Source organism: Cetorhinus maximus, chromosome 8 (genome assembly GCF_964194155.1).
Source record: "Cetorhinus maximus chromosome 8, sCetMax3.hap1.1, whole genome shotgun sequence".
NCBI classification, from domain to species: Eukaryota; Metazoa; Chordata; class Chondrichthyes; order Lamniformes; family Cetorhinidae; genus Cetorhinus; species Cetorhinus maximus.
This window is the reverse complement of record NC_135886.1, coordinates 44,377,378-44,402,134: the sequence shown is the minus strand read 5'-3', so window position 1 is coordinate 44,402,134 and position 24,757 is coordinate 44,377,378. Positions and strand designations below refer to the sequence as shown.

The 24,757-nt window shown below is 42.6% G+C and overlaps 1 protein-coding gene across 1 annotated transcript; it reads right to left on the bottom strand.

Annotated features, from left to right (window-relative positions):
- Positions 1 to 300: 300 nt before the first annotated feature.
- On the bottom strand, positions 301 to 24,289 carry apobec2a (apolipoprotein B mRNA editing enzyme, catalytic polypeptide-like 2a). Its single transcript, XM_078546760.1, has 3 exons — positions 23,973 to 24,289; positions 11,159 to 11,697; positions 301 to 744 (listed from the first exon to the last, which is right to left on the bottom strand). Exons 1-2 carry the CDS (start codon positions 24,104 to 24,106, stop codon positions 11,163 to 11,165), a joined length of 669 nt encoding a protein of 222 aa, XP_078402886.1. The 5' UTR covers positions 24,107 to 24,289; the 3' UTR covers positions 301 to 744; positions 11,159 to 11,162.
- Positions 24,290 to 24,757: the final 468 nt, after the last annotated feature.

The following is a 24,757-nucleotide window of genomic DNA, read 5'->3' as shown; positions in this document are numbered from 1 at the left end:
GGGATAAACTGCAAGGCTTGCTATTGAAAATTAAAACATCAGCAGATAAACAATTATTGATTGAAAAGATTGCTTTGTGAAAGGTTTGAAATTCATGAATTTGTGTAAGTTTTAGGGTAGATATGAAATCCTCGCAAGAATCTTATAGTCGGGGCCTTGTTGTCAGTCTCACATATATCGCTCCCAAATGCCTATAGTGTAACATTCTTGGTGAAGAGGCATTTAAAGGCACTGTCATCTGGTGTTTAGGGGGAAAGATAGTTTCACCAGATGATAAAAGAATTGAGAAGCACAAAGGTAAGCAGTTGATATTTTATTGTAAAACAAAGTGTCAGCGATGACTGACATATTTTGGATATTGAATATAATCCTATATTGTCAGCCGTGATATCTGTTACATAACAGAGGTGTTCTCTATCTGAAACATTATTTTATTACCATATTGCAAACCTACATGAACACAAACTTTATAAACTTAAGGCAGACCGGTTTTGAAATAACTGTGTATTACTAGGCAGTTCTGAATCTCCTTTCCTAAGGTACAGTAACTACTTGCTAAAGACTGAAGTTGGAGATAAACAGGAAATGGTAATTCAACAAACTTAAGATACATGGTAAGAGAAGTTAAAGAAAATCATTTCAGTTCAGTCCAAGTGAAATAGAATATATGAGTTTAGCTTCTTCCCAGATGTCCCACTGCATCATGTAGAGCTACTGAAGTGATTGGCATACAGCACCCATACTCTATAATAAAGAAAAGTATACAATTATTGCTTATATATCAGTGAGTGCAGAGCATTGGAAGGATGTTACTTTTGTGAGCTGATTTTTGCTTAATTAGAAACAGATGTTTTCCTTAGACTAATACTTCAGTAGTTGGGTGCGGTAGAACAGTAATCTAAAGGCCTAGATTAGTGATTTGAAGACATAAATTCAAATCCCACCATGGTTGTTGGGGGCATTTAAATTAATTTAATTAAACAAATCTGGAATAAAAAGCTATTCTCAGTAATGGTGACCATAAAACCACCATAATGTCATAAAACTCCATTTGGTTCACTGATCTCTTGTAGGAAAGGAAATCTGCCAATCTTAGGGGGTCTGGCTTATATGTGACTCCAGACCCACAGTGTTTGACTCTTGACTGCCCTCTGAAATAGCCTAGCAAACCACTAAATTGTGTCACAATCACCTTCTCAAGAACAATTATGTATGGGCAATGAATGCTGGCCTAGCCAGTGATGCCTGCATCCGATGAATTAATAAAAAGTACTGGTTGGCAATTTATTTCAGCCTTATATTACGTACAATGGTAGTTAATGCTGTATCCCTTTGTACACCTATTTTAAAAGGCATACAAATGCACTCAATTTGAACTGCCAGTCACCCACATAATCAACTCACAGTTGCAATCCCAACATATTTTATTTGTACAGTTTTTTTCACTGCAGTTCTACATAGGCTATTATAAAAAATAAACAGAGAACTTGAATTTATAAAATACCTTTCAGACGTTCCAAAGCACTTTACAACCAATGAATTACTTGTGAAGTGTAGTCAGCGTTGTAATGTAGGGTAACACAATAGCCAATTTGAGCATAGTAAGGTGATAAATTGTTTTAGTGACTGTTGGTTGAGGAATAAATGTTGACCAGGACACCAAGAGAACACCTCTGCTTTTCTCTGAAAAGTACCATGAGTTATTTTGCATCCTCCTGAGAGAGCAGGCAGGGACTTGGTTTAGCATCTCACCTGAGAATCAGCATCTCTGACGATGCAGCAACACCCTGAGTACTGCACTAATTGATCAGTGGAGATTGTGTGTAGAAGCCTTTAGAATGGGGTTTGAACATATGACCTTCCAACTCAAAGAGAAAGAGTGCTACTGTTGAGCTTAGGCTGCCACAAAGGATTACCAGGGTGGATTGCAGGGCAGCATGGATCCTGTACAGGTTTACAGCTCCTGTTTATTTCAGGCTGCACCTATCATAAGCACACTAATTTCAAGTTGTTGCAGAACTGGATGCACATTTGCGCATTTGCACAGCATTCCAGACCAGATATTCACATGTGCAGTAGATGAAAAGATCATTATTCGTGCTGACTGTAACCAGCTCATTGCTAGCACATAATTGGAAAAGTTTCCACCCTCATTGTATTCCTGACTAGATTACTCTGGTCTTTGGTGTACCCTCCCCTAGACTGGCTGATCTATAAATACTTACAGGGACAGCTGAAATTATACAAAGAAATATGAGACCCTCACATAGTCATAAAACAATGCAATAAAGAGTAAGGCACTACAGGATATGGGAATGAAGTCTAAAGCTGTAACAGGGTGTTTCCCAGCACTATCAAAATCTTTTGATTGAATATTCCTATGTACTAAGTGCCTCAAGCTTAAGGATAATTTCCACCAATTAAATTAATTTCTGGTATCTGAATAACTTTAGAATTAAGCTCCCCTTTATTATTTTGTTCAGATTACTGGAACATTATGGATATGGAAATAAAAAGCTGGTGAATCGGAAGAGTATTTCAATTATGGCCTGTCTCAATGGACAATTCTATCTACGGTTTACCAGCTAACTGTATAGTTTTCCAGTCGCAGACCTTTCGTTCAAAGTTGTACACTTAACTAGATTTAATAAGCATGTCATCTTTGGCAACACCATTAGGAATGATCTCCTCTGGTAATGGCTTCATAAACAGTTGCAAAAATATTTCAATTGATTGGCACTTCCAGCATAAGCTATGAATACATTCAAAAAGCAGCCCAATTGAATTATCTTAACTTACACATAACAGCCACTGATGCAATGCAGACTCCAGATCCAGGAATCTCACAGCTTTCTCACCTATTACTGACTAAATGCCACCCAGTGAGGGTAAGTGTGACTTGGGTCAATAGAGTAAAAAGGGCGATATCAAATCAGTCATCTGTTGTATGGTTCCCTATTTCTATTGACTTCACTGCTGGAGATGAAAATAGGGAAAGATATGCATAATGATCTTATTAACTTTAAAGCAAAACCTTTGTTTTAGGTGCTAATATATGTTACTGATTCTCTGAAGGATAATAAGTAGCTGAGTTATAGGCTCCAACACATTCTAATCAGGCATAGGAAATGTTTTAACCAATGTCAAGTATCAAAGCATAAAAGGTTTGACTGATGAATGCATTAGATCTGAAATGGCTGAACCATCAACAGGAGTCTGTTGTCGAAGTTGTTTAAAACACGCATTGTTTAATGGATTAACAGGTCCTGGGCAAAGAGCTGGTGAGTGAACACTGGCCCTTAGCATGAAAGGCAAATATCCTTGCATTGGACCTTTGAAATCAATTAAAAGGCAGTCTTTTATTATAACTTTTTGGTTAGGAATATGTACACAACTGACTTTTCCATATCTTACATTTGGTTCAGTTTAGTTTCTGGAACAAACATTTGGACTCTGTGGGCTGATACAGAAATTACTACACGTACAGATTATATTGTCGCAATTTAATAAAAGATGGCTTAATCCACAAGATCCATAGCAAACTATACAAAAAGCATTTTCTAAAAAAAAAGGATATTTTCTAAATTTATGTCATGAAGAACATGGAGCGGCAATATAAAATAAAGAGTGCAGGCACAGAGGGAGTTGGGTGTATATGTGCATAAGCCATTGAAGGTGGCAGACAGGTTAAGGGAGCGATTAATAAAGCATACAGTATCCTTGGCTTTGTTAATATGGACATAGAGTACAAGAGCAAGGAGGTTATGTTGAATTTGGACAGGACATTAGTTCAGCCTCAACTGGAGTATTCTGTCCAGTTCTGGGCACCACACACTAGGAAAGATGTGAAGGCATTGGAGAGAGTGCAGAAAAGATTCACGAGAATGGTACCAGGGTTGAGGAATTTCAGTTATGAAGATAGACTGCAGAAATTGGGACTGTTTTCCCTGGAGAAGAGAAGGCTGAGAGATTATTTCATAGAGTTATTCAAAATAATGAGGGGTCTGGATAGAGGAGATAGGGAGAAATTGCTCCCACTTGTGAAAGGATTGAGAATGAGAAGGCACAGATTTAAAATAATTGGCAAAAGAAGCAAAAGTGACATGAGGAAAAGCTTTTTCACGCAGCGAGTGGTTAAGGTCTGGAATGCACTATCTGAGAATGTGGTGGAGGCAGGTTCAATCGAGGTATTCAAAAAGAAATTAGACTGTTAGCTGAAAAGGAAGAATGTGCAACGTTACAGGGAGAAGGCAGGGGAATGGTATTAGGTGAATTGCTCATTCGGAGAACCTGTACAGGTACAATGGGCTGAATTGCCCCTCTGTTGTAAAAAGTCTGTATATCTGTATATTTTAAAAATATTTGTATCATCCATGTATTTTCAACCCTTACTGCTCTCAGGTAGTTAACCTGAATAGCATCATGCTACTTTTTTAAAAAGATAAATCTGATTAATGATGTTAGTCTGAATGGAATGGTCTAACAACATGGTATTTAATATAATTTGAATAAACACTATAAGGATGGGGCAATGCACAAGGTTTCCAGCATATTATACCTTAATTAAGAAATGATTGTTAGTCTTGTGACATGCTATTCTACTCACATATCACAAAAGTGCAGGCTTAGGTTCATAGAAGACTTGGTCTGCTTGTGGAAACCACTTTTTCTGTAAACACTCGTAAATAAAGTATTAGGAAAAAACCCAAACTGAATCCAATAATTTGTTCATTTCAAATAACGTGATGCCACTTAAAATGGTAAAGAAATTTCACACTCTGCATTAAGCATGATAATCTTTGAAGAGTCAAAGCATTAAATTTTATGAAGATGTGTTGTTCAATGTCATTCACCGTTAGATTTAATTGGATTCACTTGAACTGGCACTAAACATTTCGTTTTTGTTTCCTTTGTGCTTTTTACACTAGCCTTGAAGAATTGCAACATTTACTTCAGAGAATTAAGGCAGCCATTTTAAAGAAGCATGACAGCCAAATGAGGGCCCCAAATTCCTTGCTATTCACCAATCTGGAGGCCTTAAAATGGTGACTAATCCCAGGTTTCAGACAATTGTTGGCTCTCTTTGTCTGTCACTAACTCCATTGGTTACAGCAGCACTGGCCTATGTTTTAGTTCCTATTTGTTACACCTGAAAAGATAGGATTGGTTTAATTGCTGCACCTGGCTGAAACACTACTGTGTTTTGGAGGAACCTTTTCTGATCTTTTTCTCAATATTTCTCACCAAGTTGAGTCAAGAAATGTATAAGAACAATTGCAATCTGCCAAAGTGACAGAGCCAATCTTGGTCCGATGTCAGGCATCTCACAGAATTGGAGTTCTACGGTCAAAATGAAATAGAAACAGCTGCTGGGGACACTGCTGGAATGAAAAGTATATTGCAAAGAAACAGTTGATGAACGGGTTCTGGTATCTTCAACACTATCCAATTGTGATCTGTGGCAGGCCAGAACAAGAATTTCACTCACCAGGCCTACAAGTTACCTTGGTGCTGGCAAAGGATTATACAGAAAATGTTAAAACCTTTATTTTTTTTTTACAATTATTGATCGATCTGCTCCGTTTATCTTTATCACATGAAAGTGTCACAGAAGATGAGCTTCTGTTTCCTATCAGCTCTCACCTTCTTCACCCCTAGGAACATAGGAACAGGAGTAGATCTCCTCAATCCGGTTCTGCCATTCACGAAATCGTGGATAAACTGCAACCTAACTACATGTACCTGTTTTGTTCCCTATATCTCTTGATATCTTTGGCTCCTATCAATCTCGCTTTTAAAATTTACAAGTTACCTACTATAAATTGCCACTTGTGGTGGAAAGCTCCAAACTTCTACCACCCTTTGTACGTAGAAGTAGTTCTTAACTTCACTCCTGAGAGGCCTGATTCCAACTTTTAGATTAAAGGCAGAATCTTCCATTCTGGAGGCTAAGTTGGTGGCAGGAGCAGAAGTCGGAGCGACTACCACTGGAGAATGAGGCAGCTGAATATGGGAGATCTTGTGCTGCTCAGCTCATTAATTATGCATTCATGAGGAGCATGCCAAATCTCGTGGCAGGGCGTGAAGGAAGTGGCCCTTAAGGCGCCATGAGTATCGAGAGAATAAGACTCCAAACTGATTTCCCTCCATGGGAAACTGATTCTTGGCCTCCTGCTAAATCTTGCAGAAGATTCTGCCCTATGTCCTCTAGTTCTTAAGCAGTAGAAATAGTTTCTCTCCACCTACCCGACCTGTTGCCCTTGATATCTTGAAAACTTTGATCAAATCACCCATTAATCTGCTAAATTGCAGAAACTACAACATTCGTTTGTGTAATCTTCCTCCATAATTTAACCCTTGGATTCCAGATATCCTTCTGATTAATCTACACTGCACTCCTTCCAAAGCTCATGTATCCTTCCGAAGGTGTGGTGCCCTGAACTGCTCTCAGTACTCTAGGTGTGGTCTAACCAGGGCTTTTATAGTTGTAGCATGACTTCTAGCCCCTTATATTCCATTCCCCAAGACATAAAGGTCAGCATTTTGACTATTTTCTGTATCTGTCCATTACATTTTAACAATCTATGTATATGATCCCTTAAGTCTCTTTGGACCTCTACTGCTCCTAGCTTTTCACTATTTAATAAGCACTCTGACCTATCCTTTTAGCAGTCCAAAGTGGATGAGCTCATTTTTTCCTATAGTGAAATCCATTTATCAGAGTTTTGCCATTCATTTCATCTATTAATAACTCGTTGCTTCCATCTACATTGCTTACAATATCACTTTTCTTTGTAACATTGACAAACTTGAATATGTGGCTATCTATACCATCATCTAAGCCATAAATAAATATGGTGAATAGTTAAGGCCTCAACACAGATCCTTGTGGAATGCCATTAGTCATATTCTGTCAATCAGCGTAACTGTCCATTACCCATTAGGCTGGGTTTTCAGGGGAGACACCGTGGAGGGGTGAAAATGGCGGTCGGGGCCTGGTTCCAGGGTTCCTGACCCCATCCCGGGGTTTCTCATTTTCAGGAGTTCCTTTTAAAGGTGTGGGCTAGTTTGGGTCACAAGCCTGCACCTTGCATTCCCAACCATTGTGGGGGCAGGCATGTCCCAGGCCTCAGCAATTTCATGGAGTCAGGCCAGGTTTTCATAGCACCTGAGTGAGAATGTTTTTAAAGGTAAGTTCAAAATTTCTTTCTCTTGCCACCCCCCCCATGCCCAGGTATACTCCCCTGCCCCATGACCCCTCATGCCCCCATGCCAAGGTATGCCCCCCACCCACTCCCTATTACTCCTCATGCCCCATGCCAAGGTTGCCCCCCAACCACCCCCATCACCCCCCCTGCCCCCATGCTAAGGTATGCTGTCCAGCCACCTCCAATGGCCCTTCATGCCCCTATGTCAAGCTATGGTACTTTCATGATCGTTCACCCACTACACACTGTATAGAACCAACGGACCCCATTGTGACAATAGGATGTGTTAAAAAAGCTTTAAAAAATATAATTCATAAAAATTGCTTTTACTACAGGCCAATAAAATGTTGATCACCCAGACCCTTTAAAGTATCAAAGCAGAAACTGCAAGCACTTGAAGCCTCTTTATCTTGTGTAAATAAACACTATGAAATTGACAGGAGAGATCAGAGACCTAGAGCTGTCAATCAAGCAAAGTTTTCCCTGGGACTCGGGTGTTTCAGTATTCCACTGGATTTCTGGGCTCTCAGCCGAGCCTCATTATGCATTCTTGGCGGAGAGCCCAGGCATCTATTGGAATATTAAAACACCAGAGCCCCAGGGAAAACTTTGCTTGATTATCAACTTTTAAACAGCCTACATCTGCACCCGGCAGTCCCTGTGGCTGCCTCTGACCTCTTTCCTGAGTTGGCTGGCCCAATTGCAGCCCACACCCACCACCAACCACCACCCCCCACCCTCACCTCAAACAATGAAAATCCTGTCTTTGCTGGCACTTTCTCCTGAGGTGGGTGGGCCAAGCCTGGGATTTTCCTAACTCCTGCTACCCACCTTGAGGATGAAAATCTGGCCCTCTGTCTCTGACCCCTCAGCCAATTTCTTAACCGGGTCAATAATTTGCCTTGCATTCCATAAGCATTAACTTTAGCTCACTGTCCATTTTGAAGGACTCTATCAATGCCTTTTGTACATTAATATAAATAACATGCATAGATATTCCCCTGTCCACTACTTTAGTCACCTCTTCAAAAAATTCAGTCAGGTTTATTTATCCCCTTTACAAATCTGCTGGTTCTCTCTGACCAGCTGAAAATGTTCAAGGTGTTCAGTCATCCTATCCTTAATGATAGAGATCTGGTAATGTACTGATAACTGACGTTAAACTGTTTTTGCCACATCCAAGGCCAATAAAAATGGAATTGGGACTGGGCTGGTAAAGCTGCTGTCAGCCAGGTAGTAGTAGGCCTCAAAAGACTTTGGCCAGAAATTCCCCCCCCGCACCCGTTCGTGGGGTTGGGGGGGGTGGGGTGGTTGTGTGTGGGCAAGCGGGGGTGGAGGTGGGGCGGGCGCAAACCCAATCGGTGCCCCCAGTCGGGGCTGCACCACCATTTTACGTGGGCGGGCCAATTAAGGTCCGCCCACCGTGACACGTGCCTGGAAGTGCTCTGCACCCCCTGTATGGGCGGTGGGGGGGGGGGGGATTCCCTGAGTAGTCCCCTTCCGTCTTTCATGCATGTGCACGAAAGAGCTCAGAGATCTCCCTGAGGCACCAATGTGCCTCAGGGAGATTTGTTTAACTCTTAAACTTTAAAATAAAGGATTTTTAAACTTTTAAAACATGTCCGCTCACATGACACTATCACATGAGCTGGGACATGTCAAAGAATAAATGTATAAATTTTTATTAGATTTTAAAACAGTTCATGAAACCCCATCCCGCCCATGGATGAGGTTTCATGAAAAATTCAAAGGCCGCCTAGGCTCTTCGCATGACTGCCAACATTAAGGTTGGATGGGCAGTTCATTAAATTGAGTTAATTAGTTTTTAACAGGCCTTAATAGGCCTTTGACAGATCGGCGGGTGCGCAGCCAAGCCGGCTGCATGCCCGCCAAACTGACAATCTAAGTGACGTGCGGTGACATCGGGACGCACGCCTGATGTCACCACGTGTCATTTTACATGTCGGCAAGCAGGCCCCGCCCCCTGCTCACCGACGGAACAATGACTCGCAAGAGAAAAAAAATCAGCCATGGTTTCCTGCTAGGGTTGCGGATACTGAGAGAGGATTGGATCAGCTGTTGCTCTGTTCGTTTTGCTTCATTACAACTTTTATCAGGCATCTTATTATCGTTGTTTTAAGTGTAAAGGGGATTGGAAAAGGTTGGAGAAACTCAATGTATACCGTACAAAAAAGCTGGGAGGTCATTGAAATATGTTAAATATTAAATGATAGATCCAGCTCATTGCCTTTGAATAAGTCAGGAAAGTAGGCCTCAGGGCATAAATTTAAATGAGTGAAAAGTAAATTTAAACAGATAGTGGGAAGGATTTTACTATTCAAAGAGCAATGAAAATGTCTAGAATAATCTGCATTAATTGAAACAAGCATTAGGGATATTAAAAGTGCAGTTGGACACACACAGGTCAGGACTACAGCATCAGATGGATGAACTCCAGTGAGCAGGTTTAACCTTTCCCTATCCTCGACTTTATTTATAGTTCAAAATGGCAGCCAGATTTCATTAATTAGAAAGCACCGTTTTACAAGTTTAGAAAGCATTCTCGGTGTAAAAGGAGGTGTCTGAAATGTGAACTGCACATCCTCTGCCCTGTTTCCATAGCAATTGTCAGTAGTTAAGAACCCAAGACCATCAAGGCTTTCTTTAAATTAAAAACTTTCACAGCAGCCTAATTGTTTTAAAGTAAAATATTGTTTTCTCATAAAATATGTTACATTCTAGTAACTTTCTAGTGAGGGTATTTACCTCAGCAGAGAGTGCATTCTCCCAACTCCCTCCCATACAAGTACTCAGCTTCAAGTTGGAGCATAAGGTGAGCGTCAGATAGCTGCTCTCAGTATAGTTATGAACACTTCTGAGCGCTGTTATAAACTTAATAGAGCCCCTGCAAAATATGCACAGTGTCACTAGAGGTTTTCAGCATGGTAGAAAAAGAATTACACTTCAGTCAATGCATTTTAATGTTCTGCACTGTGTTCCTCATGTAATACCTTTAATTAATCACCAGAAATTGTTCTCATTCCCATTAGGGATAAACCTGAAAGCACCAATGGCTCAACTCAAAATGTTCTCAATGTGATTAAGAAAACCAATAATTGTATCATTGATTATTTTTTAAATATTTAAATATGTAACCACCTGTAACATATAAAAAGTTTTGTCAGTGCACGCTTACTATTCAAAAAAATCTGTTATATTTTTGTCACAATTTTGTGTCAACTTTTAAATTTCTATGCCCATTTTTATAATAGAAACTGTTTATGTAAACTCATCACATCTTAACTAAACCCTCCACCAGTGGTTGTGCTGTACCGTGCTGTACCATCTCAGCATTTCGCAGTTCATAAGTCTGAATTACAGAGAGACTACTATTCTCCCTAAGTCCCCCACATTTTGTGATTTAGCTATAAATAACATAGAATCAATGTATGTAAGAGAAAGACTTGTATAATTTTAAAATAGAGACTGAATTCAATGCACCCTATAGCAATTATCCCTCACCTCCTAATCCTATTTCACCTGAAGATGACACTTGATCTCGACACACTGAATGCAATACCATAGAAAGCTGATAAGTATCAACAAAAAAATCTTTAGACTTCCTATTTGTGGTACTGTTTTCCTGTTGTCATCGTTTAGTAATGCATTTGTGGCATTGGTAAGGCCTACAAGTAAACCTAAAGCATGGCTAAGCCAAAGGCTCAGTCCCTCTATTCCAATGAATTGCAAATGTTGACACAGTGGTACAAGAATCAATAAAACATTAACCGACTAACAATGTTGGCAACACCACTGTTACCCTTCCTTAGCTTTTGTAAATCAATAAAAGCAAACAAGAGTGCCAGAGCAACAATGCACTGGGGAGAAATGAAGAGAAACATCAACAATGTGGCAACCCCCAAATTTGGGAAAATGTCAGAATGCCTCACCTTTCTAGGCATGCTGTAGAATTTCATTTAGTCTTCCTTCGTAAAATGTGCTGCTGTCTTGAAGGTCTTCCCAAGGTGCAAAAGCCTCCCCCTCATTGTCGACATAGGTGTTCCAGCAGTAATTATACTCTGGAGACTTCATGATCCTCAATCGACAGCCAGCCGCATGCAGCTGCCGCAGGCCCTGCTGGATCTCAGCCTCCTCCCACATGAACAAGCGGGCTATGAAGATGGTAAGTTGAACGTTGGGGCACTTGCTCAGGTACTCAGCGATTTTGGAAGCACAGACTACACAAGGACTGGAGGACACGTACCAAATGATGGAGTAGCTCAGGCTGCCATCACACTCCGTGAAGACATCTGTGAAAAAGACATCTTCTGCATGTGTGCTTGCATGCTCATCCTCCACGTATCCCGCCGACCTCTCACAATCCGTGCCCTGTTTCTCCACTGAATAGCATAAGAAGGTTTTGTTCCGTCCTGAAGAATATTCTACATTTTTGAACTGGAATTTGAAGAAAAGGGATGGCATGCGTTGTCTGGAAAAGAAAGAAGCCAATGTCATTGGACATAGCAAGAAAATAAAATATTTCTGTCTCGCCAATGCAGCGCTTATAAAAAGTATACTCTTAGGGACAAGAGGGGTGTTAATTTAAACAGCACTAATTTCTACTCTCACCACGCATCTGTAAACAGAAAGGTATTTTTGGTTCACTTCCCCCTTTATAAGCATTTCCCAACCCATCAGTTTTGGTGTGATCCAATTTTCTATAAATAACCCCACAGCAAACTCAAGATAGGATGAACTCAAAGGGTAAGTTTATTTTCACACATTCAAAGCATAGGAGGGAGGGTCATAATGTTGAGCCCTTTGCATTCATACAGTAAAAGAGGAATAGAAAAAAGAAAGATTTACAGTGCAGAGACTGCAGAAGAAAGAAATGGTGCTTCACGTGGGTTCCAGAGTCCAGAATCAAAGACCAATGAGGTATTCCTTCACGGAGCTCAGCAATGCTGTATAATTCACTTTTCCGGTGGAGTTGACTTCACACAGTGAGATAGACACGCAGAGATGAATCAGCCTTGTAGGCAATGGTACAGAAGCCCCAGTAGAAACAGTGTAGATGGGGCCAGGTATTCAAACCTGAGCAGAGAGCTGCTTTTCTGTGAAGCTATTTGTAAGGTGGTAAACAGCAGACTGAGCTTGCAGTTCCACAAGTCAACCTTATTGGTTTCACAAACTAGATGTCCATGTCACATGACTCACGCCTCTCCACATTGTCTTTGACAAGGGATGTGTATCTCTCATGTTATGAGGCTAAGATCTCACCCTCTATATTTTATGAAGTATATATATCATCATGGCTAATTTCTAAAATTTTAAAACTGGACAATGATCATTTAAAATGATTGAAGCCATGTCTGCCTGTGATCCTAAACAAAAGAGCTATCAGGCAGTGTCATAGAGACTTGCACTTCATTATCTCTGAAGAGAAGCTAATGACCCCTGTGGACTGCAGAGACCAAATTCAAAGGGAATTATACATAGGCCATTTACATTTCATAAGCCTGGCCTGGCCAGCCAAAGCCGAGTCATCTGCTAGGATAAAGGAACCTGCAGTCTTCCTTTCAAATTCTTAATGGTTGGAACGGTAACCATCTCAGGAACCCAGACAAAGGAATATATACCCATTGTCAAAGCCAAAGTGGGGAGGTGGGGGTCATGTGACTTAACCCCCACCTGCTGGGAGAACCAGATATTCTGTCTTGTTGTACTGCATATCAATTTGCCATCTTCCATCCGCCAAGCAGCAGCACAGAAGAGGGGCTCTGTCGAGATTTGAATGCCTGAACCCCCATTCACACTGTTTCTACTGGAACTTCTAAACTTCTATACTATCGCATACAAGATTAATTCATCTTTGCGTGCCTATCTCATTGTGAAAGTCAACTCTATAGGAAAAGTGAATTATCCAGCATCAGTTCAGCCTGCCGACCTCTGCACAGGAATTCACCACCACTGGACTTCGATTCTGTGCCCTGGACTCACGTAAAACAATAATTCTTTACTCTGTGGTCTTTGCCCTGTAAATCTTTCTTTCTTTATTTCTCGTTTATTGTATGAATGCACAGGAGGGGGCTGTGTAGCGACACCCCCGTCCCACATTTTGAGTGTGTGCGAATAAACTAACCCTCTAAGTTTAACCTATCTTGAGTTGCTGTGGGGTTATTAGTAGAAATTGGATTACACCAAAACTATGGGGTTGGGAAATACGCTGCCGCTTACAAAATGGGAAATCAAAATATCGTTCTGTATACAGACAAGTAGTGAGAGGAGAAATCATGGCTGTTTAAATGAAACCCCCTCCTGTCCATAACACTTGTCTGGGTCCCTGGGATTGTTCAATGTCCCAACCATTAAGATTTGAAAGGAAGGCTGCAGAGCCCTTTGTCTTAGTTGATGAGTAGACTCCGGTTGGCCAACCTGAGTTATGAAATGTAGATGCCCTTTGTATAGCTCTGTTTGAATTTGGTCTTTTCAACCCACAGAGGGGTCGTTAGTGCCTCTTCAGAGACAACGAGGTGCAAGTTTCTTTGATGCTACTAGGTAGCTCTTTTTGTTCAAGGGTCACAGTTAGACATGGATTCAGCCATTTTAAAAGGTCTTTGTCCAGTATTAAATTTTTAGAAAAAAGCATGATGATATCTATATATTTTATAAAAATATATGGGGGTCAGATCTTAGTCCCCTCACAATACAATGGTCAGAAAAGACCTTACAAAAAAAAAAGCAAGTTGCATTTGTATATACAGAAGGAGCTATAAGGTCAGGTGATCAAAAGCTTGGTCTGGGGTAGGTTTAAGCAGCATTTTAAAAGAGAAGAAAGAGGCAGGGAGATTTGGGGAGGGAATTCCACAGCTTAGGGCTTAGGCAGCTAAAGGCATTGCTGCCAATGAAGGAGAGATAAAAATTGCGGATGTGCAAGAGGCCAGAACTGGAGGAGCACAGAGGTCTCAGGGGGTTGTAGGACTGGAAGATGTTACAGAAATTGGTACAATGATAATACCACTACTCATAATTATTTACATATAATATATCCCAGGTGACATCTGTTCTGGCATCTAATTCTTGATCTAAGCTGTGTCAGCTTCGTTCAGATGGTAGTACCCTGACCTCTTAGTAAGAAAGTTGTGGGTTCAAGCTCCAAGACTTGATTGCATAATCTAGGCTGACACTCCAAAGTGAATTGCAAATGGTCAAGTGTTGCCCTCCAGATGAGAGGCTAAAAAGAAGGGCACAGACCTTTGTTCTGGTAATTCCTTGTGAATCTTGACTTGAATTTATGTAGTGCTGATCACATCTGCGAGAGAGAGTTTAGCGCACTTCACAAAAATTGCTTTTGAAGTGTTTAATGACTGTTGTTATGCAGTGAGTGAAAGAGTCAATTTACACACGAGACCCCACAAAGAACATTAAGAGGTGTTTATTGAAGGATGAAGCCTGATTAGGACCTTTACCTGAACAGACAGACATTGCCTCGGTTAAATATTTCACCTGAAGAATGGCACATCTGACAATGCAGCATTCCATTCGTATTATACTGAACCTATCTGGATTATGTGCTGAAGGACTAGATTAGGTTTGAACCTACAGTCTTCTGAACCCAAAACCAACTGTAGCAAAAGTAACTCCAACTGCACTGCAGATCTAGGTCTTGTGACATGTTTCAAAGAAAAATCTGACAATTCTCACCCTCAAGCAACATGAAAACTGATTAATTAACCATTATCTGATTACTGATTATGAGATATTGCTATGTATAGGATGGCTGTCAATAAAAATGTCTACATAACAGTAAGAGATGTTTCTTGGAGAATTGATAAAAGGTCTATATCAGTTAAGATTTTTCATTTTCATTTTTGTAATTAAATATTCTCACAATATGTGGTCAGAGTGCCCATGCTGCATTTAACAATAATTAAATCAGCTTAAACAGAGAAGTCAGTTCCTGATAGATACTAAGAGCAATAAAACATCACTCTATAGTTGAAGGTGATTTTCTAATTTCAGGTGGCATGACCAAGATGTTTGAAATGTGCCCACTAATCCTGCTCTCATCTGAAGCTCAAAACAAGTTTCTCTTTCCAATGAGGCCTGGGACACATCATTCTGGATTTTCAGTAGTAACTCGATGAATGGAATTTCATTCTTATTTTTAACTCTCCTTATCTCAGCCGTGCTGGCAGGAGGAGACACCAGCAGATCAGACATGATATCTTCCATCACCACCTATCCTTTAAGGCAGGGTTAAAGGGGGAATCCACCTGTACTTTTCTCACACAAAAAGACCAGTTCAGAGAAACAAGACCTTTTCGGCATATTTGATCCTATCCTTTCAAAGTACCGGCCTCACTGACAGAGACCAAGAGAACAATGGACCCAGATTTGCACTAAGTGCAGTAGCGGGGTGGGGGGGTAGTAATGGACATTTTACCTACCGGCCACAATGGCACAATATCGCCTCATTCCCGCCTCATTAATTATGTATTCCCCGGAAACACGCCGGATCGCTGGTGAGGCGGCCTCTGATTCGCCCACCCCACCATCACCTCAGGCCTTCAGTAAACTGGGTATCATATTTAAAGGCCGCCCCTGCATAGAGCGAGCACTCCTCAAGGGATAGGAAGCTGCTGTGAGGAAACATGCTGCCCCAGATTTAGCGGCACCTCCCTCGAGCGCCTACAGGGCACAGTGGAGGCCCACCGAGATGTTCTGTACCCCCACTCTAGGTGAAGACCAGCAAACAAGGTCACCAATCCAACATGGGAGGCAGTGGCAGCAGTGGTCAGCGCCAACGCCCTACAAAAGACGACAGCCATCCAGTGCAGGAAGAGGATGAATGGTCTCATCCATTCACTCTCAACTCACACACTCACAAACTCATCACACATCCACAGGGACCTCACACCTCAAGGGACAACACCACTAACTCTCACACACACCCTCACATCCCCATCAGGCTCATATTCTCTGGAGCTCGTGTCCTCATCCCATCCATGGCTCCACTCACCACACAAACATTCCACGCAGTGCCATGTGTACTGTTCACACTCTCTCCATCTGTTTTCATGTAGGAGAAACTGGATGACAACAGAAGGGAGAGGGCCCAGACCAGGGGTGGAGTGGCCCACCTTAGGCCCCTCACTCACTTTGAGGAATGTGCCATTGTGCCGAATGGTGAGGCTGTAGACCATGCCTGCAGCAATGGTGAGGTCGGCAACAAGCTCCCACACGAATACCCTGCACAACATCACCCCTCTCAACGCAACTGTGAGTGCTCTCCCTCCTGCTTTTGACTCTGCTCCGTGCACTAATTATCTCTACTTTGGTTCACAGGGAGCTCTGACAAGCGACTGACACCCTCAGCCACCCAGTCCCTCAGCTCCAGCCAGGTCCTCACCTCCAGCCAAGAGGACACCTCCTCCAATGAAGAGCTGGAAGTAAGCAGCCTGGGAGACCCATCGCAGCGCTTACCCACACCTCTACCAATGCAGAGATACATACCTCGGTGGGACCTATATCTAGAGCAGGCTCGGTTTCACAATCTGGTGGTCACCACATGAGCGCGTGTCCACAGCAGGAGGAGGCAGGGTCAGCCGAGCTCCCCCGCACACAGAGGACTGATGGGGAAGAGACATCTATGAGGTCTGAGTCAAATGATGAGCCTCTGGATTTGGCCTTCCAACTCATCGTGGAGACTCAGCAGAAGGTGAGGGAACATCACACAGAGCTACTGGAAGCCACCACAGAGTGGCATGCGAGTCAGAGGAGTGCGCCTGTCTGTTCTATAATGCAGTGGTGCCCACATGTGTGCATATGGAAGTCCCATGGGAAGGATAGCGGATGCCATGGAGACCCTGGTCCAGCAGAATGCAGAGATGCGCGCAGACCTGCACTCCATCACGGTAGCCATGGGTGAGTTCCTGCAGTGCCAACATGAGAGGGAAATGGGGCACCTCAACATCCGTCCCCGTGCCCCTTCCCCTCAAGGAGTCATGCTGGGGCCCTCAGGCACCCGAAGGGAGGAGGACTGGCAGCTGGACACCACAGGGCCATCCACTCAGTAATCTCAGAGGTTGTCCACTCCCTTGAGTATCCTTTACCTGTGACTGCCTCAGCTTTGTCCTCTGTCACTGCAGCAGGAGCAGCTGGCCCACAGGAGGACAGCCAAAGCAAGCCAGGGCCCTCAAGGCCTCGGCTCTCCAGAGGATACACGCCAAAGTCATTAGAAGCAACAGGGCCAACCATTGCACAGGCTGTCTCCACCTCTGCTGAGGATGCCAGGGCAGCACCTAGAAAAAATGGTAAGCCTAGAAAAGTTAAGCATTTCTGATCACAAGTGGTTGCATGGGTGAACACATTTTGTCACTTTATAATCTGAAAATATATTCACTTTCACTGAATAATGTACTTTCAGCTTCATTGACAGGCTTCGCGAATCCTCCCCCTGCACCTCCCCACTGGCAGCTCAGTTGCGCGCAGCCGGACCATGTGAGATTCTGGAGGGAGAAGTGTGTGTGTGTATGGCAGGGCCTTTTGGAGCCTCGTGCAAACATTCTCCCACACAATCAGGTCCTTCTTCTATCACACTCATCTCAATGTCCTGAGCATTTTCAGTGCTGCCTGCTGGGGTTCTCTTTCAGTTGCCCATCTGAGCTGACCTGCATTTCCGCCCACCCATGAACCACACTCCCAAGCAGCACCTGTGACCTTCCAACACGAGGCTCCGCTCACTTTCGGCTTTAGAATCATGGTGGTTGTTATGTATTCCTTCAGGTCCCCCATCCTTTCCCCTCCCCAAGTCACCCATGTCCTTTCCCCCATCAGCTTTGACCCCGCCCCCCACGGTCACCTACCAACCAGAACCCTTTTCTTTCCGGGATGTCCTGGTGAATGCATACGTTCCCTGTCTTCCCGAGCATCCCGTCCCCATCCACATTGACCTCCCCAAGCTCCTCCTTCCCACCCTCCCAGGGTCCGTGTCTGGCTCCAAGTCCCCACCAACCACCCTACTTCTACTACTGCTACTGTTGCCCACCCACCCTACGGCTCACTCTGCCCTCTCTCGTACACATGACTCTCTCCTACTACACCCACCCTCATTTCGCTCCCCAGGAGGCAGTTATTGACTCCACAGACCCGTCCCTACATGCTCACCTGGGCATTCCCTCACCCCACCTTACTCCTTCCTCCACCTTTACTCCATCCTCCTCCCTGGACTCCTTCCTCCCCCTCGACTCCTTGCCCCCTACCAGGCTCCTTCCCTCCTCCAAACTCCCCCATCCCCCTAACTCCTTCCTCCCTCTAAACTCTTTCCCTTACACCTTCCTCCCCCTTACACCTACCTCCTCAGTTGTTGCATTCTCCCCAATTACACCCTCCTCCCCGTACTGCCTTCCCCCCCCAACCTCACCGCCGCCCGACACCATCGCTTCCCCCTCCATACCTTAGCCCCCTGACACCATCATCTGCCCCCTTCCAACCTCACCCCCAACCCCCAACTCCCCCAGTGTACCTTTCTCTCCCACTCACAGCTGGACCTTCCTCTCCACCACCACAATGATCATCCATGGCAGACCATGGCTAAGACACTGATGTCCCGGAACAGACCCCAGACATTAATGGAGACCTTTCACCTTCCGTGAGCTGCTTTGCGGCGGAGCTAAGTCCATTAGATTCCACCCAGCATGCGAGGCACGTGTTCCTCCAGGTTCCGGTAGCTGTAGGGTGGTGGGATGGAGGCTGATCGGGTGCCCTTTAAATATGATGCCTGGACCTTCGACCCCATGAGGTAAAGGCAGGAGGGTGACTTCCTGCCCACCCTTGCCACAAGATTCATCATGCTCCTCACGATACATTAGAAATGAGCTGACCACCACAAGATTGCGCATGGTCAGCTGCCCCACACCACCCAGCAGAAAACACTCCGACTTCCACTCCCACCCCCGAAATTAGACTTCAAAACAGAAGATTCAGTTCATTGAAACTTACAGCACAGAAAGAAGCCATTCAGCTCATTGTGCCTGTGCTCACTCTTTGACAGAACAGTCTTGCCTCATCCCATATCACCCAGTTTTTGTTTACAGCCCTTTAAGTTCTTCATCCTTAAGTACCTGTTCAAATCCCTTCTAACATTATTTATGGAATCAACTTCCGCCACCTTTTTGGGTAGAGTGTTCCAAATCCCATCAATTCTGTGTGGAATATTTTTTCCTCAACTCTCCTCTTGATTCATTTTTCTAGATACTTTGCCAATGATTTTGAATCTATGGCACCTGGTTATCAACTCACTTGCCAGAGTGAATAGTTTTTCTCTACCTACTTTATCAAAATCTTTCATCATCTTGAAAAACTGCATCAGGTCACCTCTTAACCTTTTTTGTTTCAAAGAGAACAGTTTCTAACCTCTTTTCAACTTCCCTGGTAACATCTTCGTAAACTTCCTGTGTACGCCTCCTAAGGTCTTTGCATTGTTCCTGAAGTGTGGTGCCCAGAATTGTCCACAATATTCAAGTGATTTATAAAGTTCTAGCATTCTTATATTCCTCTATAAACCCAAGTAACTCATATGTTTTATGTAATTACTTTATCAATTTGCCCTGCCATCTTTAAGAATTTGTGTGTATGAGCACCAAAGTCTCTCTGCTCATCTATACTTTGCACAATTGTGTCATTTATTGTGCACTGTTTTTCCATATTAGACCTTGCAATGTGTATCACTTCACACTTCTCTGCCTTGGACTTCATCTGCTGTGCCCATTTGACCATCCTGTCTATATCATCCTGAAGTCTACAACTATTCTCATCATTACCTACTACTTTGCCAAGTTTTGTTTCATCTGCAAACCTTATAATGTTGCTCCCTACACACGAGCATTGATTCTTTATCAAACTTGAAACAGAGTAATGGACACAAAACTGATCCTTGGGGACCACCACCATGAGTCACCGCTCAGTCTGAAAAAAATCCATCCACTCCAACCCTCTGCTTCCTGTCACTAAGCCAGGTCTGTATTCATACCCTCACTTTCCCCTTTGTTCCACGGGCTTCCCTGAATCTATTGTCCTGGCCAAAAGACAGAAATGTATATATATATAACTACGTCAACCTGGCTACTTTATAAAAGTATTATCTTTATTTTAAAAATGGACAAGGCTTTCCCCCAACAAGCCATGACTCATACCAGAGGAATTTCTAACCTTCAGAAACTAACAGGGACCTCATTATCTTTAAAGAGGTGCTAATTCCCCCTCTGACAGTTGATATCAAATTCCAAAGAAATGCACCAACCCCATTTACATTTCTACGGCACAGCTCCGGCCAACGGAGACTGTATATTTGCAAAGGACAAATGGGACTCTGACTCCTCTATTAAACAGCTCAAGATTCCAGACCTGGGAAAATACACCCTTTGTCCAACACTGAGGAGAAGAAGTGGGGGGGGAGGTGGGGGGGGGGGGGGGGGGGATGTCACATGACCACCACCACCCCACCCCCCCCCCCCCCCCCCCCCCCCCGCCCCCCCCCAACCCACCCCCAACCAAGCTGCTAAAATAGTGTGGAACTGAACCCAAGCAGTCTACCATTTTATCATAGAAAGAGACCTGTCCAGGTAAAGTGCCTGGCCCTCATCTACACTGTGAACTACTGGAACATTGGAACTTCTTTACCTGTATCTTCAAGACTAATTCACCTCAACGTGCCTTCTCCCATCATGGAAGTCCTCATTTCTAGAAAGCCAGATCACCCTACAATACTTTCAGCCTGCTAACCTCTGAAGGACTTTTTATCCTGGACTCACATGAAACCATAACTCTTATTTTTATGGTGGTCTTGCCCTGAACCCCTTTCTTTCCCTTATTCCTCCTTTATTGTTTGAATGAAACAAGGGCAGACGTTGCAAAATTCCTTCCCGTGTTTTGTGTGTGTGTAAAAATAAACCAACCCTCTTGTTTTAACCTTATCTCGAGTTTGCTATGGGGTTATTAATAGAGGATTGGATCACTCCAAACTGAAGGGTTGGGGAAAACACATCATCACTTATAAAGGGGGAAATCAGAAACCAAAAACACCTTTCTGTTTACGGACGGGTAGTGAGAGGAGAAATCAGGGCTGTTTAAATTAATCCCCCTCCTGTCCGTAACACTATTGATGGTTTCCAATAACTTCCCCACCACCAATGTTGGACTGACTGATCTGTAGTCTCTGAGTATATCCTTCTGCCCTTTCTTTAATCGTGCTATAACATTAACCAACCCTAGTCCTTCGGCACTACTCTTGAATCCAATAAGAATTGAAAGATTATGACCATTGCTTCTGCTATTTATATCTTTTTGCTTCTTTTAGCAATCTAGGGTGCATTTTATCGAGACCAATTTTCAATAATGCTAATAGTTTTTAGTATATACTTTTATCTATTACTATCCTGTCCATAACTCCTCTTTTAGTGTCACCTTTATATCATCTGCTTCCTGTGTGAAAATAGATTCAAAATAATCAGTGGGTAATAGACTGCCTTTTGCTTTGATGCCTTATCAAATTGAAAGAAGGATCATCAGCTGAAGACAGACCAACTAAATGGGAGAAAAAAGTGGCTACGGAATGAGTAGGAACACTAAGTCAGTCTGCAGCAATACTGGAATTCACAGTATTCACATTTCACAGTGTAATGCACAACTGGGGCCATTCTTGAGTAACAGATTAAAAAGGCCAAAATAGCTCCATAGTTGTAAGAAAATCATAACCTGGGGTTATAGTGACCCTGAATCTTAAATGTAAGTTCCCACTGACCTATATTTAGTCTCTTTGGACTGATTTGGAAAAATCTGGGATTGGACAAAATCTGTTTGCTTTTATTACAGGAAGTTTGTTCACTAATGCATTAGAAAAATCATTGGTTACAACACAGAACTCCATGGGGCGGATTTTACCCTGGCAGGATTTTATGGTCCCACCGAAGTCAATGTACTTTTGAATGGCTTGTCACATTTTACAGCACCCCCCCACCCCCCGCCCTGACGGGGCTGTAAACTTCCGCCCCATGTTTGCCTCACAACTTATAAATTAGCTCTTTTATTATCAGTTACTCAGCCTTCTTCAATCATCAGCTAAACAAGGTTTATACAGTAACTCACCAACCATTCTACCTTATTATAAACAATTAAATAATCCTTTTTAAAAAGGGTCATAAGTTCATTAAATGTTAATCAGTGGAACACTGTCTATTAATATATTCACTACACTCTGCAAATTCACAGTCCCTCCAGCTGCATCACTGCATTCTTGGCTATCTTCAGCCTGTACCTCTACCTATAGGTAGTTGGGCTCTATCCCTGGTTCAGCAAATTAAAGGAGGCAATAAACCAGATAGTTAATGGAGGAAGAATGGTTGAATAGACGTGAATCAGGGATTCTTAGTATGAGAGGTTTATTGGAACATCTGAACCCACATGAACTCCTAAACGTAAAATGGGGAGCCTTGCGCAAAAAGGTTCCAGGTCAGAGAAAGGGCTGCTCGATGGTAGTGCTGATTCTCTGACCTGTGTTTCCTTCAAGCAAGCCTGGGATCACTGAAATTCTCCAGCAGTATATGTACCTATTGTATATATTGCATAACACATGGGTGTTATACTCCAGAACGCCAAGTAAAGAAGGATAGAACTGGAGTCAATCTTTATACTTTTATAAGCATTTATTAACAGAGTTACTCATTACAAACATGCACCTCCTCACCCAATAAACTACAGTTTCAGTCATTTCCTATATATAGGAGCACAATATGAATCTGCAGTTAATGCCCACTGCCTGCATATATTTAACTACAATTAATAGACAATTAACAACAGCCAACCCTCAGAAGGAATACTTAATATTACAGTGTATATAGAAAGGAGTTTTGTATCTATATAGCACCATACCACATCTCTCATCCCATAGTGCTTCAGATAGAATTAACTATTTTGCAGGAAACACATTCACATCTATATTTCATACAATATACAGGTACAAACCCATTTTCATTTTTGAAAACGTACAATACTTGCACATTCCTACATACTTATCCGACACAATAACCAGGGTCACTTTTCCTTATTATTTGTTCCTCTGACAAGTCTCACCTGCTGGCAGCTCCTGCCAGAACACTTCAGGTGTGTTGCCCATCATGGACTGGCCAATTCTGGGGTACATGCCCGAAATTTCTCGATATGAGCTCCTGGCAGGTGCGGCACTGTGACAGGTGAGTGCATTTGTAAAACCAGCCCAATACTGTACTTGTAACACCTGTTCAGAAACTCCAACACACAGGCATATAAATCCAAAGATAACTGTTGGTGATATTAATGAACAAATACTTCATGCAGGTCTTAGTCTGATTATTGTAACTAGATTAATACCTGCACTGAAACAGCAAGCAAATAAATCCCAGTGGGATGTATAGAAAACGCATTCACTAATATCACTTAAATATGGTGCATACCAGTGCTTTTAACTTGGGTTCCAGTTTAAATTCAATGAATCACATTCTTTCTGGCCAAGATATTTCTTATCGTGCTTGTCAAAATTAAACCATGTCTGGCACTTCTATACCTATGGTAAGGGCTCTTTCTATTTAATACATTAGCATGGTAGATAGCTCTGGTCATTATGTTTTACTCCAAGGTGAAATATGTTTAACAATAGTTTATCAAATTCCTAACGTTTCCTTCTTTCCTGAAATGGCATCACTGTATGGAAAGAGGTTCAACACTCACCCTGTAATTGTTTCAAAAGGCCCCAGGTCAGGAAGTTCTACATTCTCTGTGTCAGCCTCTCCATCTGTTCCGCCTTCTACATTTTTTTCATTTTCAACTTGCTTGTCCTTTTCTTTGGTCTGCTTCTCGGCCATTGTGGACAGATACCCGACAGATCAGTACAACGTGATCAGGCTGAAGGCAGCTCTGTACTGAGCAAGCGAGAAGTCCCTGTCATATTAATGCCTCACACACTAAATAAGGGAGTGAAGAAGGAGGAGAGGTCTTCCAGCCCAAAATAAACTGCAATCAAGCCATCGTCGCCAGTTCTGTCAGTCACAGGCAGCTCTCCCTGATCCACACATTTTTCCAATTGGATTCAATGTTTTCTTTCCAACACATTTCTTCCTACCCGTCATCCTTTGCTTCTTTTTTTTAGCTTTTGTTTGAATATTTTGCCAAAAAAGAAAAAGAAATGTAGCTGCTGTTCAAGTTAGCTTCATAATAAATTTCTGCTTCTTAAAAGAATGATTTTCCTTACAATAATTCATTCCTTTAATTTGATTCTGTGTGGGTACAAGTCCATGAGTAGCAGTTGGCACCTTGCCCAGGTGTCTGTTCTTCATATGCAAGCTTTGGCAATAAGGGTGCATAAGCTATTCAATCACAGAAGGCATCACTGTCCCCTGCCAGATCCTGCCCTTACTCAATTTTCATGTGCTTTCTGGAAAGAGTTTCTGGATAGTACTCAGGAGCAGGAACCCTGGTTGGCATTTTCCACTCTTTAGTATAGATGCTGAGGCCAA